This window comes from Poeciliopsis prolifica, unplaced genomic scaffold (genome assembly GCF_027474105.1).
Source record: "Poeciliopsis prolifica strain line A6 unplaced genomic scaffold, Auburn_PproV2 SCAFFOLD099, whole genome shotgun sequence".
Classification (NCBI taxonomy): Eukaryota; Metazoa; Chordata; class Actinopteri; order Cyprinodontiformes; family Poeciliidae; genus Poeciliopsis; species Poeciliopsis prolifica.
The window spans coordinates 620722-644078 of NW_026562474.1; the positions used below are offsets into that span (position 1 = coordinate 620722).

General features: G+C 37.7%; 1 protein-coding gene across 4 annotated transcripts in view; it reads left to right on the forward strand.

Moving 5' to 3' along the window:
• itsn1 (intersectin 1 (SH3 domain protein)) overlaps positions 1-23357 on the forward strand; it is a 55692-nt gene that overhangs the window by 1422 nt on the left and 30913 nt on the right. For all 4 annotated transcript variants that reach the window (XM_055023364.1, XM_055023366.1, XM_055023365.1 and 1 more), the window contains exons 2-17: positions 7238-7297; positions 8025-8117; positions 8298-8361; positions 9108-9268; positions 9741-9938; positions 10247-10325; positions 11625-11725; positions 11806-11869; positions 11954-12091; positions 12198-12292; positions 13210-13349; positions 13478-13600; positions 14609-14758; positions 15292-15432; positions 16064-16151; positions 16672-16811. In XM_055023364.1, coding sequence (XP_054879339.1) covers positions 7270-7297; positions 8025-8117; positions 8298-8361; positions 9108-9268; positions 9741-9938; positions 10247-10325; positions 11625-11725; positions 11806-11869; positions 11954-12091; positions 12198-12292; positions 13210-13349; positions 13478-13600; positions 14609-14758; positions 15292-15432; positions 16064-16151; positions 16672-16811 — 1803 coding nt within the window. In that variant the 5' untranslated portion in view covers positions 7238-7269. The remainder of the gene's footprint in view (positions 1-7237; positions 7298-8024; positions 8118-8297; positions 8362-9107; positions 9269-9740; positions 9939-10246; positions 10326-11624; positions 11726-11805; positions 11870-11953; positions 12092-12197; positions 12293-13209; positions 13350-13477; positions 13601-14608; positions 14759-15291; positions 15433-16063; positions 16152-16671; positions 16812-23357) is intronic.

The window sequence follows — 23357 nt, forward strand, 5'->3', positions numbered from 1 at the left end:
TGAACCGAGATTGAACTCCCCTGTTCATATAAGACCAGTTCATAAATAGGCTACTTATAAATCTTGGAGGAAAGTTAAGTGGATTTGAAGGTTGTTACTCATATTATCCATTCATTCTTAAAGCATCCTTAAAAGTCTTAAATTCATGTATCTGATATTAATGCCTTAAAATGTCTTAAAAATAATTGAAAAAATAAGTTTGCCTTAAATATGTTAACCACAAGTTTTGAGGACGAGTTAAGCCCATATAGTTAGGGCCAGAAATATTTGGACAGTAACACAATTTTTGTGAGTTGGGCTCTGCATGCCACCGCATTGGATTTGAAATGAAACCTCTACAACAGAATTCAAGTGCAGATTGTAACGTTTAATTTAAAGGGTTGAACAAAAATATGTGATAGAAAATGTAGGAATTGTACACATTTGTTTACAAACACTCCACATTTTAGGAGCTCAAAAATAATTGGACATATAAACATAACCCAAACAAAAAAGTTTTTTCTCAATATTTTGTTGCGAATCCTTTGGAGGCAATCACTGCCTTAAGTCTGGAACCCATGGACATCACCAAACGCTGGGTTTCCTCCTTCTTAATGCTTTGCCAGGCCTTTACACCCGCAGCCTTCAGGTCTTGCTTGTTAGTTGGTCTTTCCGTCTGAAGTCTGGATTTGAGCAAGTGAAATGCATGCTCAATTGGGTTAAGATCTGGTGATTGACTTGGCCATTGCAGAATATTCCACCTTTTTGCTCTCATGAACTCCTGGGTAGCTTTGGCTGTATGCTTGGGGTCATTATCTATCTGTACTGTGAAGCGCCTTCCGATCAACTTTGCAGCATTTGGCTGAATCTGGGCTGACAGTATATCCCGGTACACTTCAGAATTCATCCGGCTACTCTTGTCTGCTGTTATGTCATCAATAAACACAAGTGACCCAGTGCCATTGAAAGCCATGCATGCCCATGCCATCACGTTGCCTCCACCATGTTTTACAGAGGATGTGGTGTGCCTTGGATCATGTGCCGTTCCCTTTCTTCTCCAAACTTTTTTCTTCCCATCATTCTGGTCCAGGTTGATCTTTGTCTCATCTGTCCATAGAATACTTTTCCAGAACTGGGCTGGCTTCTTCAGGTGTTTTTGGGCAAATTTAACTCTGGCCTGTCTATTTTTGGAATTGATGAATGGTTTGCATCTACATGTGAACCCTTTGTATTTGCTTTCATGGAGTCTTCTCTTTACTGTTGACTTAGAGACAGATACACCTACTTCTCTGAGAGTGTTCTGGACCTCAGTTGATGTTGTGAACGGTTCTTCTTCACCAAAGAAAGTATGCGGCGATCATCCACCACTGTTGTCTTCCGTGGACGCCCAGGCCTTTTTGAGTTCCCAAGCTCACCAGTCAATTCCTTTTTCCTCAGAATGTACCAGACTGTTGATTTTGCTACTCCAAGCATGTCTGCTATCTCTCTGATGGATTTTTTCCTTTTTTTAAGCCTCAGGATGTTCTGCTTCACGTCAATTGAGAGCTCCTTTGACCGCATGTTGTCTGGTCACAGCAACAGCTTCCAAATGCAAAACCACACACCTCGAAACATCCCCAGACCTTTTAACTACTTACTTGATTACAGGTTAACGAGGGAAAGGCCTTTTGAGTTACTTGCAGCCTTTGGAGTCCATTGTCCAATTACTTTTGGTCCCTTGAAAAAGAGGAGGCTCTGCATTACAGAGCTATGATTCCTAAACCCTTTCTCCGATTTGGATGTGGAAACTCTCATATTGCAGCTGGGAGTGTGCACTTTCAGCCCATACTATATATAAATTGTATTTCTGAACATATTTTTGTCAACAGCTAAAATAACAAAACCTGTGTCACTGTCCAAATATTTCTGGCCCTAACTGTATATTTTATGAGGTTTAAATTTTTCTTGTGGGACTTTACTGCTATGCAAATTTTTAGTTAGATGTAAATGTATTCACTGTGTTTTGTTACTCAAGGTTGCTGTATCTACTGCTAACTATTTCTAATAGCTGGCTAGCTTTTTTTTACTCTTTTATGGGTCAGTACAAATTTATCACCAGTTGGCTGGCCGATGTTTGTCTCGACCATTGACTCACTACTGTTGGCAAACCCAATTGATTTATTTGTGGTTTTCTTTTGTACATTTCTGTTGCAATACACGTCTTAAATTTTTTCATGGTGATCTTACAAAATTTTAATGTTGACCTGGAGAAACTGTTATTGCCTTCACAATATCAGATTTTCCAAAATTGTTGTGATCCATCCATTTTCAGATAAATCACATAGAGTGCACTTCATCCAAGGTAAAGGAGCTCATATAATTATGATTAAAAGCAGCTTTAGGTTATCATCTTAGCAGTGTTGCAATATTGATATAAACTATCTTCACATCATGCACATCCTGGCTTAAAAGGGAACTTCATATAGCATGACTGGGAGTGCTTCACAGTGAGGTAGTTTCTTGCTTTTTAATCTGGTATTTTGTATTTTCCTCTGTATAAAGCTGAGAAAAATCCTTTGGCCAATACGGAAAAACTCTTTAAATAATGCCTTCCTAATTCTTGCTTAACTGAAGTTGTTCTGCAGTCATGGCAATTGCTCTTCTTTATCTTTTTGAAGTAGTTTTTACATTGTTCTCCTGAAATCTGTCTTCTTGTGGTTGCTTTGACTTCTCACTGATGGGCTTAAACCAACACTTATTGAATTTTAAGCCTTTTTTTTTTTTACATACATCCATGAATAAAACCTAAAACAATTGAAGTATCTTATTTTGTGATGTTAGCCATTTGGCTTGTTATTCTGTAACACATTCCATAATAAATGTGTTTTTCATGGAACTTGAAACGTCCACATTTGCTGATGATTTCTTACTTTAAATTTTTAAAGGAGAGAAAAATATCTGGAATTGCATAATTAGTTTTCACATTTCTTGAAGTTAGATTCAAATCAAAATTGTTTTGTAATAGAAAATTCTCACTTGAAATGATTCGATTTTAAAACAAATATATACGTTACTTGTTGCAAACAGAAATGCATGGTAAATCTCAATTTTCCCATGTAGACCTAAAAAAACCCCAGAGTTTTCTCTAATCACCATTTTGGTCTGAGTTTTCATAAATAATTGTTTTAATAATATCAAACTGAGTTTTCAAGTGGCTAGAAGGCCATATTACATAAAAAGATATTTGTTTTCAAAGATATTCTGCTATGTGTGAACTATGCCTGAGATTAAGCTGTTGTGCTTCTCTGTCATGGCTGCTGTCATGTCATTAGCCTAATGCTTGTGTTTGTCATTCGCCATTTGACGTCCAGTGTATTTCTTTTCCTTATCTTAATCTGCACACTTCCTTTGACTTTTCTTTTGGTTATTTCTGATCAAAAATGTCGTTTTGACGCCTGACAAGGAGTCATGAAAAGTGCTGGTAGTGCAAGTCTGGATCATGTACTTGCTCTTGTTTTTACTTCTTTTTTTGTTTGAAACAGTTACACCCTTACACCCTTCCTGTGGGGCTGAGGATGGGTGATGAAGCAGGTCCTGGGGTGGGTTGAACTGCTTTATGTTGTTATCTCAGAGCAATGGAGAATTGAGTGTGGTGATGCAGGTATTGATATACCAGCAATGTTAAAAATAAGACATATGTGTAAGAAACAGTTAACAAGTACATCCTGTGTAAGGTAATATATACCTTTTATGTTAATAACACATCAGCAATATTTGACCCCAAACCGCTTGCTGTTTTTCCTGTTCACTGATTTTTCAGATTGTCGCTCCTGCTTATTGGAAAGTTGTTTTTTAAGGAATTTCAGTTTAGTAGAGCAAGAAAACAGTTGTTTTGTTCCTAACTTGTCTAAATTCATTACAAATGAAGAATAATTGAGCGGAAAGAATATAAACAGGGAGAGAGAAAGGACAGTCATCTTCTGTGTACTGTTCTGACAACTGTGTATACACAACAGACCCACTACGCAGTAACATCCCTTTGCTCTAATTATACAGACTAATCCCACAAATACAAGGCGCTCAGGGGAAACAGAGCATTAGGCCTTCTAGTACACATGTGATACACCAACAAGAATGGTGTGCATTTTTTGATGTTGGGTCTAGGAATTCTAGTTATCAGTTGGGTTATGTATTGATAAAGTCAATTGATCTTGTCAATTATTTGATTAGCGGCCATTTTCTTAAAAAACTAATTTTGGGTGTGCTCTGGTGGCGTAGGGGATAGCGCGACCCACATTTGGGGGCCTTGAGTTCTCGACGGGTTTGACTCCCGGACCCAACGATATATGCCGCATATCTTCCCCCCTCTTCTGACCCCCTTCATGTCAGCATATAAGGGACACTAGAGCCTGCAAAAAGCCCCCTGGAGAGGAAAAAAAAAATTAGCAGCACATCGACTGAATGAATGCTGTTGAGGTGAAACTTAAGAGCTTAAGTGTTCATATTTCTAAACAGAACCACATAAAGTTGCTTTTTACATCCCAAATCAGACTCTGTTTGGACCATTTCTCTTCCCCATTCTGGTGGTGCGGCCATCTTTAATTATGTATCAATCTTTGGCTATGCTTAAGTATGACCAGCATCTCCCTCTTCTGGATGGTGGGGGAGATTTAATGTATGTTGCTTTATTAGCACTTCCATTTCATGTCTATTGAGCTTTAATAAGCGCCACAGACGCTGTTTTGGTTGCCCAGGCTTTTTAGGTCTCTGCACGACTACGCACATTATATCTGGCTGACTTTAAGTCGACAAAACATCTGATATGACGCAGTTTGATGCACTGTGTCACCGCAAATAAAATAAAAATAAAACTACGGACAATAAGGCAAGCGCAAAGGCTCTTCCATAGGCTGAACCAGTGGTCCACTAATGCACAGTCTGACCGAGAACTCAAACTTTATCAGCACACACACACACACACACACAGTCAGTGTGTTGTGACCTAAATGCAGACGCCACACATAATGCTTTGTTCACAAAGATATATCATCCTCATTGCACACTCAATGAACACCTCTAAATGCACAGCAATATTTGCAGTTCACACATTGAGCTTTGCTAGTAGAGTAAAAGTGGTGACTTTTAAACTTGGATCCGATTGATAGATTCTCCAAGAAACAGTCCTCTCAGGGGGTTAATATTTATGTCCATAAAAGTGAGCCAGTTTGAGTGAAAGGAGGCGTGTGCGATCTGTGCCAAGGTAAACTTCAGAGGTCAGTGGTGTGATTGGTGCTTGTTCCCTGTTCAATGCTTTACAGGGGAAACCCTGTAAAGCTTAAGATATATCTTGTGTTAAAGTTGACAGAGGTCTTAATATTAAGTTGACACATCGAAAAGGCACATAAATTTCTACATATAGTTCCTTAACACTGTATTAGAAGAATAAGCAGATAATATAATCAATTGGAACCAATTCTTCTCTGTAAGCTCTGTCAGATCAGATTGAAAGCATCTACTTATAGCAATTTTTAAGCATTTCTACAAATGGGCTTTGACTGGACCATGTTGGTGCATCAAAATACTTTGATGAAACTCATTTAATTGCGTCATCCTGCAGGAAGTTGAGACCTGATCCTTGTCTCAAGTCTTTTAGCCATCACCGTGTTTTTCTGTTCCCTTATTTTGCATATAGAGTTTGAACATAACTTTTTTTTACTTTTGTCTTCTGAAAGTAATTTTCATAAATACCTCAGCATCTTTTCTGCTGAGTAATTTCCGTTTCTTTCAGTTTTTCTACTGCTGCACAAGTAGAAAATGATCGCTCATGCTTTAGTCAGGTATTGCGTAAAAGTTGTTCCACAAAGAGCTCAGTTCAGTTCTTTGGAAAGAGATTTGGCTTGACTTCTCACTAGGTTTTGAAAACATTGTGAAATATAACAAACTTAACGATGTTTGGTAAATAAAGGCTTTGTGTGATTGGAGGATTACTCCTATCTCCAGTAAGGCGGTGGCCTATCATTGCTCAGTTGCTGAAAAAAAAGCAGGCGCTAATGTGACTGTGTGAGGTGGTCTGTATCTCTCTAATTCCTTTGGTTACTTTGTCCCGCCACTCGGATCGTAATGGGGAGCGTAAAGACACCCCTCTATTCACCCCGAAGAGGGCCAGAATAAACTGTCACCTTTTCTCCCACCCCGCCCCAAATGCCAAGCGAGTCCAGAAATGGCAATGAAATTGCTAGGATGAGAAGATATTCAAATGTTATATGGGATAGCCTTCCAAGTGACTTGTGATATTGCACACACTCATGTTGTCATGACGATTGTGCAACTCAAATTGCTCAATTAGATACCATTAGAAGCAAACTGATAATGTTGTCATTAGCTAAGTGTTGTTTTCCTTGTAAAACGCAATAAAAGCCGTGGCCTGTTGCAATGTTGCTGCTCTGCTTCGAGTGGAAGAAGGCAAGCCTGGATCCGATTAGCTCGTTAAACAGATGCACTGTAAGGGGTGAAGCATGGTTTCAGTTCAAAAATATTCAAGTCTCTAGTCTATGCTTCGTCCAACAGAAAGGCTCTATTGGACGAAGGTCCTCATGCCTTTCTGTCAGATGTAAATCATTCTGCATCTGTGAATGTGAATCAGAGTAGTTTCGAGTGTGAGCATCTATGAGGCAGTGTGGCATAAAAAGAGGGTTTCTGCTCTGTCAACACACATGCAAGATCACTAAAGAGAAATTCCCAACTGAAGCAGAAAAAAGACATCCGAGTGGAAAATGAACTCTACACTAATGCTGAAAAAAGGACTGAGTTTAAAAGCTGCATCAATCAGCACCTCATTCTGATGACTGACAGGTACTTTTTGGTACTTTTAACAGAATACTAACTATGTTAGTTACTGCACATGTGCAAATGTGAGCTAGTGGGCTGGTCTGACAGCCTAACGGTAGTTGTACAGCAGTTGATTTTTAGCCTTTCCTGAGGTAGATCAGATCGGGCAATAGGATCATATAAGATAACATAATTAAAGGAGTTTAATAATAATAATAATGATGTTATTTACAACATTTATTCATGGATATTTGTTGATTTTGATACATAGACTTATGCAAAAATTCCGGTTACCTCTCTGACATCTTTAAGCTGTATCAAAGACATTACCACACCTTCTACAGTTTAGAAATTACAATGATTTGAAATCTCAATACACTTTGACCATGCCTTGTACTAATGAATTGTTGAAATTGCATTTAAATTGGAAAAAAATGTTTTGTTGTTCTAGGCGTTGTGTATTTGCTGAAGACTGAGTGAACCATGGCACAGTTCCCGACTGCTTTCACAGGTCAGTATGTGTGTAAATATGACCCAGGGCATTGTAAGGGGGTATAAATGAGGAGTGAATTTTCAAAAATATGCTGAGAGAGTAATAGACTTCGCCATAGCTACTTGTAGTGTCATATTTCCTGAACTTCTGCCAGGTTCAGTCTTTCACTTTAGCTCAGAGAATCAGATTGGGACAAAAACAGACAGAGCAGTATTTCTAAACCTGTGTTTGATTTGTTCGACCATGAACAGAGTCACTGTTCATCTTTAAAAGGCATCTGAGTCGACTTAGAGTAAGAAAACCAGTGATGCTAAATTACATTGATATTTGAAGAAATAGTTCAAATGTTCTGGATGTAGAATGTGAACACAAGTTAGTTATTTCCATTTTTGTTTTCTAAAATTGACTCAACATGAACCTCTAAACGTGGGTCAAAAATGAAAAATTATACAGGAAGTTGGGATTTACGGGAAGCACTTAAAGTGGCTGAATCCTGGTGTATCTAATTTAATTTGCTGATGTATGGAACATTAAGACTAATAGTTAGGCTGGTCATTGAGGTGAAAACCTTCAACACCAGGTCTGTTGACACTGCTTCAAGGTCTTGTCTTTATTGTGCAGATCTGATTTTACTGAACTAGAACTGAAACTTCTGACTCACACATTTGTCACATTCCAGTCTTTTCTCTGGCATTGCCCTGCCCTCTCAGACTCTAATCGTGTGTGTGCCGTATGGGTGTGTTAGGACAAGACGTGTTTCTGATCACTCCGGATGAAAGAGCCAAACATGATCAGCAGTTTCATGGCCTCGCTCTGTCTGCTGGGGGTTACATAACAGGTAACAAACTGTCCGTCACATCCAGACGTCTTGAAGGTGTATTTGTGAGGTTAAATAAGACCGTAAAGAAGTTGTAAATCTCCTCTACTGATATTTCCCAGCTGATTTACAGAAATCATTTCATTTTTTTTCTTCTTTTGCTTGCTTTAGTTTCACATTTTCTTTCTGTTCACCCGTTAGGTGACCAGGCTAAAAACTTTTTCCTTCAGTCAGGGCTGCCCCCACCCATCCTGGCCCAAATATGGTGAGTCACAAAACCCAAAGGAAGCTCTTAGCTAACACTCTGACAGATAATCGCAAAATCAAATCGTCAATTTCTTGTTTCAAAGGCTGTTTAGAATAGGAGCTCTTAGTGTTAGCACTGTCACAGTTGTAATATTTAACAAACAATAGTATGTTTGAAAAATCATTCAGACCAGCCAGCAGCAATTTGCAAACACCTGGTGGAACTGGGCATCTGCAGGGCTCAATGTTGGAATTACTTCTCAGTGAAAGGCTTATTAAAAATTTAAAGGGTTAATAGAGGAGCCATGTTGTGATGACTTTCTGAAGGCGGAGTTTCAGAGACACAGACCCAACTTTAAGATATTAAATTATGAAGTCAAATTTGTTTTAAGTCATATTTGATAGCTTTTTTTATAACGAGTTAATGTAACGTACTTACTTGATTGTGCTACAATATGGCACCATATGCCTGAAAAAAACATAATGCTGCCCTTTTGAAAGATTCTGTAAGAGGTTAAAATATCTGAGTTTAGTAATTCAATCTTCAGTAACTTTTGCTTTATTTTTCTGCTGGATTTATTTACTCTGAATGGAGTGAATCTTTTCCATCCTTAAGCCTACTTAAAATCGCTAACCGATTTTAGCAAGCTGCTTAGCAGATTTCTTTTTTCTTTTTCTAGTTTGTCTTCTCCACCCCGAGTGGTAAGAGATTTCAAGTGTTATCATGTTTGTGTTCGAGTAATTGTGTTTCCTCTGAATGTGCAGGGCTTTGGCTGATATGAACAGCGATGGCCGAATGGATATCCACGAGTTCTCCATCGCCATGAAACTCATCAAACTGAAGCTCCAGGGTCACTCTCTGCCACCAACGCTTCCTCCCAGCATGAAGCAGCCGCCGCTCTCCTTACCCCCACAGGCCAGCTTTGGTGAGACACATATGGGAAGATTTTACTTTTTATAGTTTAACTCAACCCCAAACCAACATTATTTATTTGCAGATAAGCTGTATAAATTCAGTCTTTACTGTGCAAATTGTGAGATTTTAAAGTATAACTTGTTTGGCCTAAAATCATCCCTGCGCTGCCCTCTTTGGTTTGAAGAGTGTCTATTGCCGTTGAATTTTCCTGTTTGTTAAAAATGACAGTTTGGTCGATGTTTACTTCATACAGCCAATGTGTTACGGGAAAAAATTATGTCCAGCAGACGATGTTCACAAAATTTTTGCCTTTCATTGTTTGTATGTTTAGAGAGACAAAAATGTAAATTTACGTTTAGTAATAATCTTTTTCTCCTTCTGACCTTTGCTTTAACAAATACTGGTAAGAAATACTCTAACATTTATGTGTGAATTGTTTTTGTCATTAAAGTAATCACATGAGCTGCTGTGTTTTCTCCTAGGTATGCCCCCTATGGCACCCATTCCGACTCCCATCCCAGCCCCCCTCCCAGTTGTGCCCCCACTCCCTCTTCCTCCTCTTCCCGTTGGGGTGTCTCCTCCTCTCGTCTCTTCGGCTCCTCCGCCTCTGCCTCCACCTATTGCCAACGGAGCTCCTCCCACTGCTATGATGCCGCCCGTCTCAGGCTTCCCCCACTCAGGTAAAACAGAAGAAAGTTGTTTTTTTATTGTTTCATGCCTTTTATATTTTCATAAAAGGCATTCAATCTTTCATGTCTTAATGCCTTATACAACTGATTGCATGGCATTATCATCGGCAAACCAGTAAAAACTGATTAGCCAGTAATTGGCAAGAAACATGCAATCAGTTCACCGTAACTTATTTGAATTAATCAGAAATTGTGCAGAAAAACCTTGAAATTGCACTGCTTTAGCATTTTTGATTTCTTCCTAAAGTGGTGTGTTTTGAATTTTTTAAGTCACAGTTGCTCTCGGATTTCTTTCTCAGCTCCCTCTGTGAACAAGACCTCTTCGTTCAATCGTTCCAGCACCAAGCTGCAGAAGGGCTCATCATTTGATGCTGCAGGGTAGGCTCAGAGTCCATTACTTTCTTCTATTCAGGTTAATCTCAAAACATAGGGTTAACATTGAAAAGGTAATTTAGTTCAGTAATAAACAAACTTTTTATAGTGTATATTTCCAGCAGCACCTGAGTCCTACCTATACTTATCAAAGTACATTTAAAGTCTGCCATGCTACTCTGCATTGATGCAGTAATTTCTTCAAAAAAGAAAACTGACTAGTGCAGGGCATATTTTGTACATAGTTGGGACAACAGGGCAAAATTTCTGCCTAAAAAAGAAAATCTTTCATTCATTGGTTTTATGAAATAGAATTGTATTATTTTTCATGGGATTTAGTGTTTGCAACATTTGTAATTGAAAGAGCCATTTTGCACTCAAACCAGCTAAATAAAACCAGTGCAGAACCACAAATATTACATAATCATTAAAAAAAAGATATATCTTCATCTTCTTCCGCTTATCCGGGGACAGGATGCGGGGGTAGCGGCCTAAAAAGGGAGGCCCAGACTTCCTTCTGCCCAGGTACCTGGGCCAGCTCCTCCATGGGAATCTCAAGGTATTCCCAAGACAGACGAGAAACTTAGTCAGACAGACCGATACAGCGCCTGCTTCACTGCTGATGCGGCACCAATCTGGCAGTCTCCCTCATTCATGAACAAGACCCCGAAATACTTCAACTCCTTCACTTGGGGCAGGACATCCTCCCCGATGCGGAGAAGGCACTACCTTTTTCCGGCTCAGGACCATGACCTCGGCTTTGGAGGCACTGATCCTCAACCTGGCTGCTTCATACTCAGCTGCGGACAGCTCCAGTGAAAGCTGCAGCTTAGACCTGATGAAACCAATAGGACAACATCATATGCAAAAACAGAATCAGTGACAGAGTGCAGCCTTAGCGGAGTCCAACTCTTATTGGAAACGAGCCCGGCAATGCAGACCAGACTCTGACACTGGCCATACAGGGACCTAACAACCCGTATCAAAGGGCCTGGTACCCCATACTCCTCCTGGAGAACCCTGAGGGACACAGTTTTGTGGACTTCTCCAAGTCCACAAAACATATACTATATATATATATATATATATATATATATATATATATATATATATATATATATATATATATATATATATATATATATATATATATATATATAGGATACTATTTATATTAATATTGATTTATTGTCATAAAATAACTTTTCAATGGTATTTTAATGTATTGAGATGCACCTGTTGACATAAAAAGAAACAACACAGCTTAGTAATCATTACATCTTTCATGTTTTGATCTTCTCCCAGTACTCAGCCTCCCTCTGACTGGGCAGTTCCTCAGTCCTCCAGACTAAAGTACAGGCAGCTTTTTAACTCCCACGATAAGATGATGAGTGGATACCTCACCGGTGCGTCCACATACACGAACAGATTTTTATTGACATTTCAATGCCTTTCTCTGAACTACTGACATGGATTTGTAATTCAGGACCCCAGGCTCGCACTATTCTGATGCAATCCAGCCTTCCTCAGAGCCAGTTAGCCACCATCTGGTCAGTGCATTGAATTCAGCCATATATTAGCTAAAAGAAGAAGAGCAAACATGTGAAATTCAGTTGGATTATGATCTCCTTCAGGAGTCTGTCAGACATTGATCAGGATGGGAAGCTAACAGCAGAGGAGTTCATCTTGGCTATGCACCTCATAGACATGGCCATGTCAGGGTTACCACTGCCTCCAGTATTGCCAGCAGATTACCTCCCGCCAACCTTCAGGTATATATCCTACCGTTGTCGGTTTGGTGAACGGAATAAGAACAGCCAATCAGATGAACAAATGTGTGTGTTCGTGTGTGTGCGTGTGTGTGTGTGTGTGTCAAAGGCGTGTACGAAGTGACAGCGTCCAGTCAGACCAGAAGAGTGTCCCGGAGGAGATTGAGGAAGAGAACGAGAGCAACCAGGAGAAGAAACTACCAGGTGGAGTTTGTTCCATCCATACTATACTAGCTAGATTTCTAGTACGGTAGCAGAAATGCATTTATTATTTGCCTTAATAAATCTCTTAACTAATCTTTGAACCTTGCTCATTATAGGTAAAGTAACTTTACCTATAAAGTTTTCTACACAAACTACGTATTGATGCTCAAAACCTATCTGCATTAAAAAGTGCAAATATAAAGTTGTGTTTGCATTGACCATATTTTTTCATAATCATTTTTTGATATTTTGAAAATAAATTTGCTTTAGAAAATGTAGAAAAAAATCCCCAAATATTTTTACTTTAAAAATGTGCTGCTTTTTTTGGCCTTATCGTGGTTGGTTTGGGAAATTGCAATAAAAACACTTTTTTCACATCACACAATGTGTGAAACTAAACAACCGAACAAAAATTTGAATACCCCACAAGAAAGTACATTGCAAACAACTGCCTTCAGAAGTCATCTAATTATTAAATAGGTTCCACATGTGTGTAGTTTCATCTCAGTATAAGAAAGAAGAACAATCCATTATTGAAAGACAAAAGAAGACCTCCTTGTCCTGAATGTGCTATTTGGAATAGAACTTAACATTGCACACCATCCTAAAAATGCTGTTGCCAGAGTGACTCATGGTAGTAGCGATATCATCCTGTGGGAAGGTTTTTGAAGCAATTCAGTAGATGTCGACAGTTTTGAGAGCACTATATCTGTAGAAGTTTAATCCTCGACATTCCGGAAGTTTCTTCTCGCACAAAATTGTTATGGAAAGGTAAATAAATTTTTCTGCATTTCTGTTTATCTCTTAGCTGATTTCCTATTAATATTAAATCTAAACAAATCCTTTTTCGGTTCACATGTTTTCACTGTTTTTAGCCATTAACGGTGGTTATGTTTATATATTCCACCCCTCCACAGTGACATTTGAGGACAAGAAGAGGGAGAACTTCGAAAGAGGAAACCTGGAGCTGGAGAAAAGACGCCAGGCTCTCCAGGAGCAGCAAAGGAAAGAGCAGGAGCGGCTGGCAGCACTGGAGAGGGAGGAACAGGAGAGGAAGGTACGCTTATTTCTATATCATCTATAACACTTACAGAAGTTATCTACTTCTATAAACGTTTCAGTGGGAGTGACAAAGACAAAAAACCCTATTATCTGCTTGGTTACGTTTGTGTCTCGGTGCTTCAGGAGCGCGAGCGTCTGGAACAGGAGAGGAGGCGACAACAGGAGCTGGAGAAGCAGCTGGAGAGGCAACGAGAGCTGGAGAGGCAAAGAGAAGAAGAACGGCGCAAGGAGATAGAAAGGAGAGAGGTAAAGAGAGGAGGAGGGGCATTCTAGAGGTTTTGTATAAAGGATTGCAATACCTAGTCCTGGAAATCTTAGATTCAAAATGTGCAAAAACCTATTTCAAAATATGCGTAAGTTGTACGTCTTTGCCACTTCTATTTGCAAGTCTACCTCACATTGCATTAGGCGTCCACTCTGCCTCAAAAAATATTTTCATTTGTAAGAAAAAGCCAAGCTGCCTAGCAAACAATACTGGTAATTTAAGATGCAGAATTTTATGCACAAACCTGATTTTAAAAAAAAATATAAACTGATGCAATGCGATGCGGTATGAGACGCTGTCTTAAATAAATGTTTACACTTCCTCTTGTGAGTCACATAATGTAACCAGAATCTTTAGCCCATTTAAATAGAAAGTTAGTATCTGAATTGAAATCAGGAGACATTGAAATATTGGCACCTCTAGATTTCTACATTTGAAGTGAAGATGATGCACCTGTAATTATAGAACTCTCTACCACCTGTGTGGAATACGAATGCACTATGCTGGTATCTGTTTTCACTTCCAGAACCGATACCGGTATCTGAGGTTTAGTATTGGTTAATACTGATCCAGTGTAAAACAAGAAAGAAACTGAAGCTGACAAACAAAAGGTTGACTATATTGGTCTAAGATGTAAAAAAATAAACTGCAACAAACCTTTCAAATGGTTCAGAAAGTGCAATTAGGAATTCTAAATATAATATAAGATAAACAACAACATGATGTTGCTCAGAGTACAAGCCATAGAATTAGACTGAATGGATCTGCAGTATTGTATTCAACAAATTCTTAACAAATTAACATTTTCTTTTCAAAATTGAGACCGATACAGATGTTATGATCAAATCAGTGCATACTTAGCTTTGAATCTCTGTGTTTACTGTAAATAAGCTCAAACATCAACTTGCCTTGTTGCCTTTAATCACTGTTCTGTTATGGATCATATGTAGCTCTGTGTTGTGATTCTTTAGCACCTGTCTGTGTTCTAGGCAGCTAAGCGAGAACTGGAGCGTCAGCGTCAGTTGGAGTGGGAGCGCCAGCGTCGCCAGGAGCTCCTAACGCAAAGAAATCGAGAACAAGAAAGTATAGTGCTGCTCAAAGCTCGGAAGAAGACGCTGGAGTTTGAACTGGAGGCTCTGGTAATTCAAAATAATCTTTCACAAAACACACACTGCATACACACTTCGACTGGAAGCATCACAGGTCCTCCACTGTAGTTAGAGGGGCAGTGTTATATTAAATTAACTTTTATGAGCTTTACATCATGTTATGATGTTATTCCCTCATCAAAAACATACCTGGAGCATTACCTTGATTCTTTCATGCATTTTTGAGAAATCCTTTAATATTCATGACAACCATTCAGCTGTGTAAAATGCCTGGGTGGACATAACTCCGCCTTTGAGAAGCATATCTTTCTCACAGCTGCAGTTTCCAAGTTCCTGAAATTCACCTCACAGAGCACCTCTGACTTCTCCCACTCAGCTCCTTCAGACTAGCCAGCAGCAATTAGCCGACACCTGGTGTCATTTTGTGATAATTTCCTAAAGATGGAGTTTCTAAAAGAGACAGTGGCCCCAGGTGTTAATTTACAAAGTCAAATTTCTTTGACTTTTTTCCCCGACTGGATTAATAGAATAAATTGAACAATACATGTTTTTTTGTTCTCCAGAATGATAAGAAGAACCAGCTGGAAGGTAAACTGAAGGATGTTCGGTTTCGTCTTTCAACTCAGCGGAGAGAGATGGAGCAGACCAATCAGACGAGAGAGACGCGCATCGCGGAAATCACACAGCTTCAGCAGCAGCTTCAGGTAGTGTAGTTGATGTTAACATAAGTGTAGCTTTACGGACGAACCGCAAAATAATTTTCATATCATCCGGGTCTCAACAAATGAGTGGCGGAGCGCATCGCAGCGATACATGGCTGGTAGATGTTTCTGTTTGTGACTAAATGCTGTTGCTAATGTGGACACAAAAGCTGTAAATGTCTGGGTAAGGTGAGAGTTTATGTATTACATTGACTGAAGATTGAAACATAAACTAAAAGCTGGAGAATAGACCTTTTTTTTATAAGCGTGTTTGTGAGCCTTTCTCTTTATTATTAAATTGAATATAATTTCTGATTTGTGTATAACTTTTCTTTGGGTTAACAACTTTTCTAAAATCCAGAACTGTAATAGAAATGCTCAAATATGAAAAATTGGACTGAGGTTGACTGCTGTTAGATTTACCAATTTTCTACTTTATAATTTTTTTTTTTAATAAAAAAAATTTTATAATTTTTTTTTAATCAAATTATCAATCGTAACTCGATTAATCGTAAGAATAATCGATGGAATACTCGATTACTAAAATATGTGTGTGTATAACTTCCCTAGTTGTAAATTAAAGCAGATATGCATGTGTGTTAGTTTGTGGTTGATGTTTTTCTGTTGTATGCAGGACTCTCAACAGTGGCTGGGGAGGCTCATTCCTGACAAGCAGAATCTGAATGAGCAGTTAAAGCAGGTCCAGCAGAACAGTTTACACCGTGAGTCAAACATATACAGCAGAGTTTCTGTCTGGAAAAGCATGGAATTCAAGTGTTTTATCCAGAAAAATGAACAAGAACATCACTAGAGTTTGGCAATGTATGAGAAAATATTTTCTTTCTTTCTGTGTTTCTTTCTTTATGTCACGCTGTACGAAAGAAAGAGAGAAAGACAGAACTCTTTCATTTGCTTCTCCTTCTTTTTATTCCCTTTTTCTCCATTTCTTTCTCTCTTTAGTATTACTTTCTTTCTTCTTTGTTTTTTTCTTTCCTTTCTTTTTTTTCTTTCTTTGTTTGATTCTTTCTTTCCATCTTTCTAAATTTTCCCATGATGTTAGAAAAAGTTCTGAGCTCTGGAAACTCGTACTGTATCAGAGATGAAGAGGTTTGTTTTATAGCAGCAGCCAAGATTCTGATCATTTTTCCTGAATTTTATTGTTATTACTAAGAAACCAGGAGTTGTCCTACTGCCTGCGCTTACCTAACTAACATCATCTACTTTGTGTGTGTGTATGTTTAGGTGACAGCCTGTCATCGCTGCAGAAAGCCATTGAACAAAAGGAGAATAGCAGGCAGCAGCTGAAAGAGCAGTTGGATTCAGTGGAGAGAGAGACCAGAGCTAAACTGTTGGAAATAGACGCCTTCAACACACAACTAAAGGTAATGAAGCAATGCATTTATAGAGCACATCACAAGACAAAGAAAACATAGCTACAAAACATAAATATTTAACAAAGTTTACTGTTTGAGGGATAGGTTAAATAAATTGGAATGCAGCTTTAAGCTGGAATTGCTGAAGAAATCTCAGCTACAAAACCAAAACATGCCTTAGTGTAGAAAGTTCACAAAGTTGATAATGCAATAATGTTGTGTTTTAATCAAGATCAAATCCCACAAATAGGATTTCAACCCATATGAGTGAAACTGCTCAAATCAGTCTGCGCTCTTTAACAATATTAAAGACAGCTTGATCGGCATGGCTGATACTGGATAAATAAACTATTTAGAAAACACTAAATGGTGTTAATTTTAAAAGAATAACATCTATATAATATTGTCATAGATTATTCATGCTGTCCCAGAGATTTTCAAAATCCTTAGTAATGCATCAAAACAACAATTTTAAAGACCAGACATTAAAATTTTGATGATTGTCACTTTTGGTTTAATATTGGCTGATTTCATACTTAGGAGGAAAAATGTCTTTTACATAAAACAAGATAATGGTATATTCTCTGTTAAAGTTTATTCATAAACTCAGTTGTAGAGAGAGAAAATGAACCAATCAAATGCTTACTGACACTTTGCATTCCTAAATTAATTCTATTATGATGTCCATTCTTCATAGCATTCATCTCAAAGCTTAGTTGTACTTTGTTTATTGGTGAACTGAGCTTTGGTGCGTTTCTGTCCCTATCGATGTTGTACTGCTGCTCCTTCCACGTTTAATTGTTATGTTTTTGCCACCAGATTATGGAAGCAAACTGGGTATTTATAGACCGTGCCCGTTGTCACATTTTCTCCCGTTACAATGATAAACTTCACCATAAATTCTTTGGATTTGTGAGACAGACCATCATGAAGTAGTGCATAAATGTGAAGTGGAAGGAAAATATTGCTGCTACTAGTGACAGCAAGTTGAATTCTTTTTGTTGACTTCTGTAGATAGCTTTTCTGGCATGTTGGATCATTTATTTCCTTTGGGTTTGGAATGTTGTGCAGCTGAAAGGATTTTTGCCTCAGCATATCACATTAACAAATTTTTCTGGTCAATAAATTGTCCCAGAAATTATTGTGATAAAAGGTAATATTGTTATCTTGAGACCATTGTCAAGTAACATAAAGATAATGGCCCCAATAATGCTAGTTCGCCCTCTCAAAGACCAATAAACTTTGATGATAAGTGTAAAGAACGCCTAGCACTGGAACTGTAAGGTGTATTAAATATCCAAAATAAAACTAAGCAAACAAAAACAATAAATAAAAGTAACATGTAACTGAAAATGTAATTAAAATGAATTGTGAAGTCTTTGTAAACAAAATGATCTTTCAGAATATTAGCCCTATGAATGGAAATTGTTGAGCTGACTTTAATATCTTAATGTGATTGTTTATTGTGACAAGCTTATTTTTGTCTCTGTCTTTTTTTTCTGGTTTGTTTACTATTTCAAAACTTTTTTTTCTTTCAATTTAATGTTTTACAACAGGGTTCTGATTGTCATCCCAAAAACTAAAATCATACCTCTAATATTGAATATAATCTTTGTTGCCTGATATTGAGGTGTTAACATGTCATTGCAGTCATGAACTGTCTTCAGTCAGAGGCTGCAACAGGAGAACCTTCCAGCCCACATCACCACATCCACAATAACTAATTGAAGCTATTTGGGTGATATGAGTTACGACATTTAATTTAGATGTTTAGAAAAAATTTAAATTTTTGAATTGCATTTTTCTGCATCTTAAGAGGTTTCCTTCATATTTATGCAACATATTTACTGCATTTTCCTTCCGTTTCACAATAATATGCTGTTGGATGTCAATTTATCATTCATGAAGAAGTTTATGGGCACTGAAGAGTTGACCAGCAAAAGATTAGTTTTGTTCAGTATGAAGACTTCTTGAAATTTTTAAATTAATCTCAAAATGTATCTAAAAAAAACATGGAAAGTTCTCAAAGGCCACAAAAAGAAAGAGTGAATTTCCAAAAAAAGGGGGAGATTTCTAGTTCAGAATTTCCGCAAGTCGAAAATTTTCTGAATTTCAAAGATCTTAAAACTTTGCTAAATTTTAGCAAATTTTCAACTTTTGGAGCTCAGAAATCTCCCAATTTTTTCAAGAAACTTGCTCAGGTTAATCTCAAACTTTGATTTTTTGGAAGGGGGCAATTTTTTTTTTTTTTTTTTTTTGGTCTTCAAAAGCTCTAACACACCTTGATACTTCAGAGCCAGTTAGTCTTTATTTTATCTTATCTAGGTCCCTGGGAAAGGTCAGAGAGTGCAGACTCAATCTTGTTGTGTGTCATAGCCAGAAGCAGATGGGAACACTCAGGACCTGGAGGAAGGCAGAAGAGCAGCTACCATAGAGACAATAATAAACTAATTTTCTAACAACTAATCTAATCAACGTGGCTCAAGATTTATGTAGCGAAGCCAACATAACAGCAGCTTCAGTAGAAATAGAACAGAAAGTAATAAAGCAGTTCCTGGCCGCTCAAAGCACGTCCCAGTTGTGTAGTTCTTTACAGTAAGCGAGACAAACACCACTGAGGTGCGAACAATATTTGACTTTACTTCCCTCTACCCTCCCCTCCATACTGCCATAACTCCCTAAATCTTCCTTGGTCACTGCTGTGCCTCTATAACGACTGGGACTCTACATCTGCTCTGCTTCTGTACCTGTTTGTTTGTTGTTTTTATTTTTGCTCCTGGCTTGCTTTTATTTTGTTTCTGCTTCCTCAACCTGCATTCCTCCCATTCATTTTCTCCCTGATATCATTTGTTCAACCCACTTATTAAATCCCTCCTATATTTTCTACTCCTTTCATTTACCTCCCACACTGGCCTTTTGCTCCCATGCCAGTGTCTGTGTGAGTTCTATGCCAACCACTGTGCCAGGATAGAAGCCCTGCGACGCCAGCTCCACCGCCAAGAGAAAGGGAGACAGGTAGAGCACACTGCCACAGCTGGAATGGGGTGGTACTGCAGTTGGGATGGACTTAGTGGTTATGTAACTGGAGTTCTGCTGGTGCTCATCAGCTGACCACTAAGGTCAGTTTTTTGTGTTTGAGTTGGACATTTACCAGGTCACTAACCTATTTTTGATTTTAACAACCAAGAATCAGAACGCTGAAAGGCTTTTTGTGTGTTGATGGCTGAGATTAACCTATGTACACAGCACTAGCTGGGTTTGTGTTATAAATGTGTGCAAAACTTTGTCAGTAGTCCACTAATATCGAAGAAACACAGTTTTGTAATTGGGGTGTTTTCATAAAATATTAAATACTTGAATAAGTTTGTTCACCCAGTTCGTCGTTAAAAAAAAAAAAAAAGACATGCCATGCCATCATCCTTCTACCACTTCTATCATGTTGGATACAGCCGGAAAAGCACCTCATCCAAGTATAAAAACGTTTTTCATCAAACAACTAATGTTTTTAGTGTTTGTTTTTTGAAATTGGTGTGTTTCCATTAAAGCAAATTTATTTTTCAGAACTACAATTACAGTTATTTCTTTAATATTAGCAGAACTAATGTTTGATTAATGCTTCAGGATTGGCACAGCTAATGTTTTTAGATAGCACTGTTCATTACTGTTAATTGAACATCAAATAATCTTGAACTAGAGCTGAATGGAACAAACTTGGATGTGTATAAGATTTTGAGGCACACTAGTGAAAACATATTTTTTCACTAATTTTTACTTTGTTTTAAAAGAAACTTCTTTTTATATAAAAATTAGTTTTAGAATATGAGCAGCATTGTAGCACAAAATAAAATAAGCAGTGCCGGCATCTTGCTTGTTTGCATAACACTGATTAAAGCAACCTTTATTAATATGTGTTGCTCATCACAGTGAATCACAAACGTCCTCCTTTAAATGAGTCACCATCATAGCTTTAAAAAACAGCTGCCATTTGAAATAAATTAAGACTTTGAAGGCAAATATGAACAATTGTGGTTGAAGGAATTTTAAACCCTTAAAAGTCTTTTTGCCTTTCATATGTCTAATATTAAACACTTTATATAACAGGAGTATTTTTAACTTATTGGTTGCTAATACTAAAGTGTTCACAAAGAACACTTTGTGAACACTTTAGTAACAAACTGACAAAAAAGTTTACTTTCATTCACTTAATCACCAAATTATGAACAAAATTATTGAATCGCTGAGAGATTTATTTTCTGTGTTTGTGTGTATTGCCTTTTGTGCGTGTGTGTATGTTTCAGCACCAGGAGCAGGGACAACTGCAGGAATTAATATCAGCCGTCAGAGTTTGTCAGTTAGCCTTTGCTATAAAGGTCCATGAAACAACCCATCCTCTCCTAATAATCACCCTTTTTCTCTTTCTGTCCTCTCTTTGATCTCTTTCTATATCTGATTGCTTTTATTTGTTTTTTAAAATTCTTTGTCTTTCCCTCACATTGTGTTATTTAGCTATCTGCTTATTCAGTTAACTAGTTTTGTTCTTGTAGTTAACAATGAAGATACCAGACATTTTTACATAGTTTCCGATACAGATATTTTCTCATTCAGTATCAACTCCCCAAGATAACATAAGTCCTAATTTAAGCCTGAGATGTAGAAATGTCTGTTAATATTACTAAAACACTTATTTTACATATCAGGTAACTAGAAGTAGAAATAGAACCTATCCTGCAACATCCTAAGGTTTGCTGCAGCTCACTTCGCTCTTGTATATTATTTAGGATTGGAGTAGCTCGGATACTGTAGTTCTGATTTGTATTTTTTGTCAATTTTTGTTCATAAGTTTTATTATTTTTCAAATTGAGGCATTGCGTGTTTGGACTATTATTCCATCTGTTTTTGAGTAGTTTTGAGGCAGTTGTTATGATGGATAACTGTGGCAACAAGACGCTTTTACAACTGGAAGCAGCTGATTATCATCCCAAAGCTTGAAGCCCCAGAAGAGGTAGAAAAAAAAACATCTCTCAAATAATGACAGATGTTTTTCAAATCTCTAAACAGATTTAAAGAAGAACGGAGCGCTCAAAAAAAAACAGCAGCAGAGTGGAATGAGCAAAACCTGTTAAAGTGTCCTGTGTTAACCAGAATGACAAAGCGGCATGCTAACATAGAAATCTTAAAAGCCTCATACTGAAAATTGCTAACTATAACAATTATTTGCGTCATAAAAATTTTCTTACTGTTGTGTTGTTGTTGAAGCCTGCGCTGGTCTGCCAAGCTGAAAATTGTTCGATTGTGTCTCAGTTCATCTCTACCTATCACATTTTTTCTCATTCAGTATCGAATGACATTTTTATGGCGTTCTTTGCTATGCAAGGTTACTTTCCCGCACGTCACTGTTGTCCCCCCTTAACTATCATGGTTTCAACCTGATGGGAAGCTGGGAGAGTTGTGTTAGGTTTAAAAATAAACAGGTTTAATGTGAGCGAATGGCTGTGTGTGTGTGTGTGTCTATTCCCCAGCGTCTCTTTCCCTTCCTGTTCTAAGTTGTTTGGACTTTTCTGTCTCCTCAAAGTCATCTATCTCTTCTCTTATATTGGTTTGATTGCCCCTTCAAGTGTCCTCCTCACGTCGGGCGATTGGCTGGAACACGGAATCCACATTGCATTGTTTTAAGCAACAGAGTGGTTTCTAACGGCACAGATGGTTGTCATGGGTGCACAGGACTGCCCGTGTTTATCTCAGCGCACTCATCCCCTTTCCACCCTCTGTTAGCCTTCCTTTATTCATTCACTCCTTTTAACCCAGTATGTCAACACAAGAGAGTCCTTTGTGCAAGCTCCGCCTTCAGCAGCCACATTGCTTTGGGATTGGTAGCAGCAGTACCCATTCCAGTAAAAAAAAATAAATCTGAACTTTTTCCAATTTTTGTTAAATTACAGATTTAGGAAAGCTGATTGTATGAAGCACTGAAGTTGTAAAAAACGAACCGATATCTGAAAATATACTTTGTCTTTTTATTTTTTAAAGATCACTATTACTGTATACCAAATTTTGCTAGACAACAAACAAATTTTTCTGGATAACAAATGTTCCCAGTAATTATTGTGATCAATAATAAAGTTGTTTTGAGTCCATTCTCAAATGATATGATAATGGAATAATGATTCAAGTTTGCCCTCTTGAAGACCAATAAAGACTGATTTTGTAAACACTAACACTAGAACTGAAAGTTATTTCAAATATCCAAGAATCAACACAACGAAACAATAAATGAAACGGAAGTAAAAGCCACACACAACTGCATTACATTCAATTTAAATTCAAATTGCTTTTGACCCAAAGAGGAAATTAAATCACTAATTAAACCAAATGGATTATGATGTCTCTGTAAGCAAAATTACCCTCCAAAAAATGTTAGTTTAACAATTACCATTTTGTTGACTAATTTTAATTTATCAAGTTATGAATTGATGAAATGCTTATTCTCACTGGAATAGTTGGAAAAAAATGAGAAAGGAGATCAAGAAAAGATTTCTGCAGTTACAATTTTTCTGA